The 8,814-nt window shown below is 43.9% G+C and overlaps 1 protein-coding gene across 1 annotated transcript in view; it reads right to left on the reverse strand.

Moving 5' to 3' along the window:
- LOC147640373 (sterol 3-beta-glucosyltransferase UGT80A2-like) overlaps positions 1-7,713 on the reverse strand; it is a 39,475-nt gene extending 31,762 nt beyond the window's left edge. The window contains exons 1-3 of the mRNA XM_086779926.1: positions 6,241-7,713; positions 5,931-6,094; positions 5,542-5,787 (exon numbers count right to left, since the gene is read on the reverse strand). Coding sequence (XP_086636052.1) covers positions 5,542-5,787; positions 5,931-6,094; positions 6,241-6,820 — 990 coding nt within the window. The 5' untranslated portion in view covers positions 6,821-7,713. The remainder of the gene's footprint in view (positions 1-5,541; positions 5,788-5,930; positions 6,095-6,240) is intronic.
- Between the last annotated feature and the right edge of the window lie 1,101 nt (positions 7,714-8,814).

Consider the following 8,814-nt stretch of genomic DNA (forward strand, 5'->3'; position numbering starts at 1 on the left):
CACATAAGAGCATATATTCACACAAAGGCCTTCGTACTGAGTTTCTGTCAAACCTCCGGAGATGCAAGAAGGCACTCAGCCATAATGAAGCCTAGCACTAAGGAAAGTAGCAAATAGAAAGAATTAGTACAACAAATAAGTAGTTGATAGGGCAAATGCACTGCCAAAGATAGAAAGAATAAGCGTAATATCAACTGGCCGCAACTCAAACGAAAAATTCACAATGTAAAATCTGCATGTCCGCTAATACGGCTAAATTATACACCTAGATGAATCCAGGAACATGCCCAAATTCACCTTTTAGGAATGTGCATGTTATATACTTATGGTAGTCAACACACACGACTATATAACTATCAACTCCATTATGCATAGCAAGGACTAGATACTACGACATCCCCACTAACGTCATCAATGCCCATAGTCACAAGGAACGGGGGACGGTAACGGGGGACGGGGACGGGGACGGGACGGGGGACGGCCATAAGTAGGGAACGGGGACGGGGTAGGGAACGGCACTCAAAAAATACTTTTTTTAAAAGTTTTTCTACTCTACACTTATTCTACTTTGGAAGTACATCAAAATGAGCACAAATTTACATAAAATGGTAAGCTTTTGAGTCATATTAACACCGGATGGTGGCCGATTGTGGCCAGATAGCATGAGAGTCTGAGACGATTCTGGAGAAGGTTGGCACACTGCCAACCAGGCTACATGCATATGCGGTGAGTTATTATACACCTACTGCATATGGGCTGTAAATTTTGGGTCCGTTGCGGCGCGCAGTTTCACACCAGCCTACTTGGGGGAAGGTGCGGAGGGGGGCGTGAGCCCCTCTCTGCAGGGGGTCCGGGGGGGAGTCACTCCCCCCCGGCCCGAAGGGCCGTTTACGCTAAAGCCTAAACTCCATGCTTGTAGCCTTGTAGCCTTGTTCTTATATAGATATTAGATAGGCAAGTGAGAGAGAGAGAGGCAAGGGCCAAGCCTCAAGGGCCAAGGCCCAAGGCCCCAAGGCTCAAGCCTAAAGGCCAAACCTCAAGGCAAGAGAGCAAGGGCCAAGGCCCAAGGCCCAAGGCCCAAGCCTCAAGGCCCAAGCCTCAAAGCCTCCCCAAACGGCCAAGCCAAACGGCTAGAAACAGCCCCGCAAACGGCTAGAAACGGGCAAAAAAAACCACGGAATAGCTCCCTGCCGTCCCCCCACAGGGCCGTCCCCCACAGCCGTCCCCGTTCCTACTGCCGTCCCCTTCACCGTCCCTTGTGAGGGACGCCTCCAGGGGGACGTCCGTCCGTCCCCTGCCGTCCCCGTCCCTGCGCCGTCCCGTTTCGCCGTCCCGGCGTTCCAAGCCTCCGTCCCCTCCGTCCCCTGTGACTATGTCAATGCCCAATACTAGGTGTAGAACTCTGTATCAAGATATGCTCTCTCTCTCACACACACACACACGTAAGAGCATATATTCACACAAAGGCCTTCGTACTGAGTTTCTATCAAACCTCCGGAGATGCAAGGCAGACTCAGCCATAATGAAGCCTAGCACTAAGGGAAGTAGCAAATAGAAAGAATTAGTGCAACAAGTAAGTAGTTAATAGGGCAAATGCACCGCCAAAGATAGAAAGAATAAGCACAATATCAACTGGCCGCAACTCGGACGAAAAATTCACAATGTGAAATCTACATGTCCGCTTATACAGCTGAATTATATACCTAGATGAATCCAGGGACATGTCCAAATTCACCTTTTAGGAATGTGCATGTTATATACTCATGGTAGTCAACCCACAAGGCTATATAACTATCAACTCCATGATACATAGCATGGACTAGATACGACATCCCCACTAACGTCATCAGTGCCCAATACTGGGTGTAGAACTCTGTATCAAGATATGCTCTCACATACGCACTCCACACACACACACACACACACACACACATAAGAGCATATATTCACACAAAGGCCTTCGTACTAAGTTTCTATCAAACCTCCGGAGATGCAAGGCAGACTCAGCCATAATGAAGCCTAGCACTAAGGGAAGTAGCAAATAGAAAGAATTAGTGCAACAAGTAAGTAGTTGATAGGGCAAATGCACTGCCAAAGATAGAAAGAATAAGCACAATATCAACTAGCCGCAACTCAGACGAAAAATTCACAATGTGAAATTTGCATGTCCGCTAATATGGCTGAATTATATAAAAGATGAATCCAGTAATATGCCCAAATTCACCTTTTAGGAATGTGCATGTTATATACTCATGGTAGTCAGCCCACAAGACTATATAACTATCAACTCCATTATGCATAGCATGGACTAGATACTACGAAATCCCCACTAACGTCATCAGTGCCCAATAGTGGATGTAGAACTCTGTATCAAGATATGCTCACACACGCACTCCACACACACACACACACACATGAGCATATATTCACACATAGGCCTTCGTACTGAGTTTCTGTCAAACCTCCGGAGATGCAAGGCAGACTCAGCCATAATGAAGCCTAGCACTAAGGGAAGTAGCAAATAGAAAGAATTAGTACAATAAGTAAGTAGTTGATAGGGCAAATGCACCGCCAAAGATAGAAAGAATAAGCACAATATCAACTGGCCACAACTCGGACGAAAAATTCACAATGTGAAATCTGCATGTCCGCTAATACGGCTGAATTATATACCTAGATGAATCCAGGAACATGCCCAGAATATGCATGTTATATACTCATGGTAGTCAACCCACAAGACTATATTACTATCAACTCCATTACGCATAGCATGGACTAGATACTACGACATCCCCACTAACGTCATCAGTGCCCAATAGTGGGTGTAGAACTCTGTATCAAGATATGCTCTCACACACGCACTCCACACACACACACACACATGAGCATATATTCACACAAAGGCCTTCGTACTGAGTTTTTGTCAAACCTCCGAAAATGCAGGGCACACTCGGCCATAATGAAGCCTAGCACTAAGGGAAGTAGCAAATAGAAAGAATTAGTACAGCAAATAAGTAGTTGATAGGGCAAATGCACCACCAAAGATAGAAAGAATAAGCACAATATCAACTGGTCGCAACTCAGACAAAAAATTCAAAATGTGAAATCTGCATGTCCGCTAAAACGGCTGAATTATATACCTAGATGAATCCAGGAATTATATATATAACAAAAAATATAAAACATAAATTATTTAACAATAATTGGAAAAAGTTGAAAAAAAATCGAGGGCATTGGGAATTTGGGAGAAATTGGGGGAATAGGAAAATTGGGAGCCCATTTGGGAGAAATGGGAGGAATAGGAAAACGGGGGGAAATCAAGTGAAATTGGGGGAGATTGAGAGCATAGGAATTTGAGGGAAATTGAGGAAGTAGGGAAATTGGAGGACATTCCGTAAAATTGTGGAAAATTTGGAGTATGAGAAATTGGGGGAATAGGAAAATTGGAAGAAATCAGGTAAAATTGAGGCAATAGGGAAATTGAGAGAATAGGAAAACTGGGAAAATTTGGGGAATTAGGGTCCTAGGAAAACTGGGGGAATTAGGGTCCTGAAGGAAAGAAAAAAAAATTCCAAGAGAGATAGAGGCTATAGCATAGTGAAGTCCATGAGAGAGAGAGAGATTCACATGCCTGTACGGAGTAGGATCTGCAGGTACAGGCACGCTGCAGCGGGCAGCGTCACACATGAGGTCGAATGGCACAAAAGTATGAAACCCAAGAAACAAAAGGGCAGAACATGATGCATATGGGGTGCTTGGATTAAAGCGATTTTTAATTTTAAAAAACATTAATGCCACGCTACCTATATCCATACCTGAACGGAACTTATGGGACGGTACTCAACGTACTGTGCGGATCATTCAAATCCATACGAGTACCGAATGCAACTATGCTCTTGGAAGAGCTCGAACCTCCCAGCCACCTCCAAGCATATCTCACAACCACAAAGGGCCTCAATCACGTCTTTAGAGGAGACTCACATATGCCTCCATAGAGGAGACTTACTCTCACTCTCACTCTCACTCTCTCTCACACTTCCATCTTTGAAGAGACCCAATCGCAACCACCAGGGGTCTCAAATCTGCCTCCTCAAGGGCTTATCGCATTCTTACTCTCACTTGCACTTGCACTTGCAACTCCAAAGAGCCTCCATTCTCCCCTTTTCAGAGATTCAAAAATCAATGATCAGAAATCATAGGAAATCTTGATCTTCAAAAAACTTCAGAACTGTCAATGATAATAATGATGATCCATTATTATCTGATCACGGATCTCTGATCTTGTTGTCGATCTTCTCCTCTTGATTGATTGCCACTTGCTACTTGATCTTCTTCTTGTCAATGATCATTCTTGTTGAAACTATTTTATTAATGCGATTGTGAGCATTGCATGTGTCACGGCATCTAGCCTCAACTTCTTTGTAACTGGATAAGAAACATTCCATTAAAAAATGATGAAAAAAAACGTTTTTCAGCTTGTACTTATTCCGAACTGATTTGATTGCAATACAAACCTGCATGTTCCATGAGGATGTCATCTGCTTTTGTGCACTTGTTTGTGGGGCTGAATGCAGGGGAAAATTGTTCCCCAAATGTGTGAGGTGGCCTTTTATGTATGCCAAATTTTCCCTCCTGCTGCCTGGTTGGTGGGCCCTGTTTTGGCTTTATTGTGTGACTGAACATTAATATAAACTGATTCCAAACCTGATGTTTTCCACTGGTTGTTTCTACCCATCGGCCTTATCTCCTTCCTTTGCTCTTTCTGTTGCCTGTAGCCCCACACTCTCATAAGCCAAATGGTTGCCTTGGAGCGACACATCCCCATCCTTGGCACTGCATCACATTGCTACTTTTGTGTGCATTACTCTGGAGTCTGGTAGGCTCAGATAGTTTTTAAACCTCTACCCATTCTAGCTCCCAAATGTCTAAAATGCATCTTACATTTCTATAACCTCATGCATGTGACATTATTCACTAGAATTGAATATAGCTCACCGCCTCCTTGTCTACAGCAAACGCCCAGAAACCATTAATCATTTGGCTCTGCTTGCCAACCATATGGAGGTGTGGTTGCATCTCATACCTTACTTTCATTGATCACACAAACTTTACATCCCTCCACTCATACCAAGACTGAACTACTCAACCTGTTTTTCTTCATGGCTTATCCCCACGTAAAGTGTCTCCAACCACATTGCAGCGTTTCGCCTTTACCCTCAAAGCCTTGTGTTTTTCCTTCACTGGCAACTGGCCGTAGCTCCTGGCCTGCACCATCAAAATTGCATCACCCTTCCCAGTATCTATCTATGACTTGGATTGGAATTTTCTTAAGAGGCAGGGGAAAGATAGATTGCGACTATGTTTGCACAGAAATTGTTTATGGAATCAAAGGTGAGTAAAGGAGTAAAAAGATCTGCTTACTTTAGGACATTGATCACTGGCATTGACGTGTGGTCAAGTTAAAGAGGAATCATTATTCACATAAAGTAGTCCTGAAGTCAGTTTTTACAGCAAAACAGCTTACACAGAAAAGATGCTTACTTGTAATCGCTTCCCTATGGCCACAAAAGGCTGAACATCCCCTCTTGTGCCTACAATAAGCATGGCGATGTTCAAGTGTGATGGAATGACCTTCCTGGGGTGCTCGTAATCTTCCTCTAGGCTGGAAGCTACTTGATCTGATACATCCAGATCAAAGAGAGTTGGTGAAATTTCAGTGCTCCGATCAACATCCACCTCCACAGTGCCATCATTTTTTATTTTGATAAAATTTTCAATAATCTGTTTCTGTTAACAGGTTCAGAAAACACACAGATAAGCAGTAGATAGAGTGCATCATGACCAGTAAAAACATCATACACTTGATAACCCTACTAGTTATTAGAAAAAGAGGAGGCATGATGAAAAATTCAGCTTCAAAGCATGTCTACCCTTTTGCGTTCAGATAACTTCTCAGCTGGACTTGGTGTGTGATACAAACTTTCATTGAGCTTCTTTCCTTTTCCCTTTTCTATTTGAGACTTTGACAAATTTTGAGAACTCATATCCAGCTTACTAAAAGCACCTACGGGTGCTGTCCTACACCTGCTAAACACTACATAAAAGAAAAGTCCATCCATCAGAAGGAAACATTGGTGGTTAAATGGGATCCTGAAAAGAGCTTCAGATCACCACATTCAATCCTCAAAGATAAATATGAATGAACAGGCACAGTCAAGAGAAGGTCTTAGTATAGCACACCTGGAGATGGCCAAGCTGATGATAGAGGTGACTCTGAAGCTGAGACTGTAGAAGCTGTAGATGCATGAGAGCCCCATTCATCAGGTGAATAGCACTGGCTGACATCAAATTCTAAAGCTTCCACACTTTCCCGGGTAACAAGTGAAATGCAATATTCACTAAAATGCTCTTGGGTGCTGTCGTGATGAGAATTCTGCTCCTTTCTCATGCTTTGATCTGTGCACTGCAAGGCCCGCCCTCCTAATTCTGAGTGGCAACTATTACCACAACATCTCCCCTTGAAGCTGCCACTATTTGTGCCAGAAACCTGCACTTTGCCTCTATTTTCCATGTGAGTGTGTGAAGGTGTCCCGTTTACTGGTTCTGTTCCATCACTCATGGAAATTATGAAGCCGTGACTTAGTTCCCCAGCTTCATCCGAGCAGCAATGGTTTGCGCTGGGCTGTCCATGATTACCTCTTTCTTCATCCTCAAAATCTTCTGTTGAGGTGCTTATTGATGAGACTAGGTTAGAATGCATCCATGAATTGTTTGCTTTGCAGCAGTTTCCATCTAAAGGCCCAGCCTGCGGCAGCCGCATCCATCTCAGAGGCAACCTCACCTCTCACGGGACCTGGAGGAGCTGCCCATGCATAATGAAGTAGATAGATAGAAACGGGAGCTATTGTTGCTTCAATGGTGCCGACTTAAACATTGTTATGTGCTGTTTACTGCAAAAAACTCATTGCATCCTAGGTATACATGCAAGTAGAAACACAAGCCAAATACTGCGATCTCAAAGGATATAGTTCATGATTTAAGGGAATGATTGGGAAGAGATGTGGCAGCTCCGAAGCGGATGTAAAATGAACAAGCGAACGTAATAATCCTTGCACAAATGAAATATAGATTGAAATGTAGAGATCATGGGAAAGGATATGAAAGCCTAAAATCAACTGTGCAAAGAGATGGCAAAGCAGAGGAATCCTATAGAAGGCCAACCAGACGAAACCCTAGCTTCAAAAGAATGATGACAAGCCAGGAGACTGATGCAGAAGAAGCTACCTCGAGTCTGCCATGGCCAGAAAGTTCGTCCGATTTCACCTATTCCATTTCATGGCCGGCTCACAATCACACCATAGCCGGAAGATTTTTTATGCTCTCTCCTTCGCGTTGGCTTCAGTTTGGCTGCGTTAACTCTATAACACCATATCCAGAAGCTACTACTTCTGCACTTGGCTTCCTTTCCCGCTGCTGTTTGTCTGCTTCGCCGATACAGAGCACAACGCTGTAACTGTACGAAGCAGCTGATCTGTGGCATGAGAGAACATTCGCACATAGAAAGCGGGACGCGAGTTCCACCGGGCAAGGAGGACCCGCACGTCATTGAGGCAGCACAGGCAAAACGATGGGAGGAGGGGGCCGACAAGTCAGACAATGAGATGTGAATTAGCGTCTCGCAGCTGGCTTCCAGAAATCAGACGAGTCCCAGTGTGAATTCAGACTTGTCCACGCGTCACCTAAGCCAGCCTAAGCCAGCCACACAACCCCCCTTCATCTGACATTAACAATGAGCCTACATGTACACGAGCTTCGCACCTCCTCTCCCCCCCCTTGGGGCGGCATCACATGAGCTTCATTGACTTGCAAGGTCATGCGGGCGCTATCGCTAAGCTTGTAGCCCAAGAGGCATGAGATTCATTGATTTGCAAGGTCATGCGGGCGCTACCGCTAAGCTTGTAGCCCAAGAGACATGAGATTCATTGACTTGCAAGTCAACTTTGTGCTGTGGAAGTCTCCAAACCCATCCACTTGACTTTGCGTCAAACCATACCATCACATGAGACTCCATCCCAATTGTAGTCTCAAAGTTATCTGTTACCCTAGTCTACATCACATGAGATTCCATCCCAATTGTTGTCTCAAAGTTATCTGTTACCTGGTCTACATAGCTTAGGAAAAAAGAAAGGTGTACACCTCATCAAAAGCTTTTTAGGGTAGAGGGGCCAACGTAGTGGGGCAGCTAAGCTTTTGGCCCTCGATGACCCTCAATTGATTGCATCGAAGGAGAACTATCTTAGTAACATATGAAGGGAACAAAATGGAGAAGGTCCAAATGTGTGTCGCTTTTTAGCAAATCAAGAATGCACACACATGAAAAATTCCTAGAATATACTTTTTTTCTTGAAACATTAATGGGGTATGGTGTGTATTGTTTTTGGAACCCATCAGCATGCTCTCGTGCTTCTTACCCATCAACATGCTCTCAGGCTTCTTACCCATCAACATGCTCTTGGGCTTTTTTTTCTTGAAACATTAATGGGGTATGGTGTGGATTGTTTTTGGAACCCATTAACATGCTCTCGTCAACATGCTCTCAGGCTTCTTACCCTAAACATCTTTAATTTTCAAACCTAAGCATAGGCCCATCCAAATATGCTCATTTAAAAGACATCTTAAACCTTTGCAATCCAAGTACGAACAATGATAAATAACGATCTCATGTTAGGATAGTTGTTTGAGAGGAACTTCCAAAGCTTTAGAATCTTGGATCCTCCTTACCACTTTCAAATCTTCACCTCTCTACAACATCAA

This window comes from Cibotium barometz, chromosome 3 (assembly GCF_041138505.1).
Source record: "Cibotium barometz isolate CiBa-2024 chromosome 3, ASM4113850v1, whole genome shotgun sequence".
NCBI classification, from domain to species: domain Eukaryota; kingdom Viridiplantae; phylum Streptophyta; class Polypodiopsida; order Cyatheales; family Cibotiaceae; genus Cibotium; species Cibotium barometz.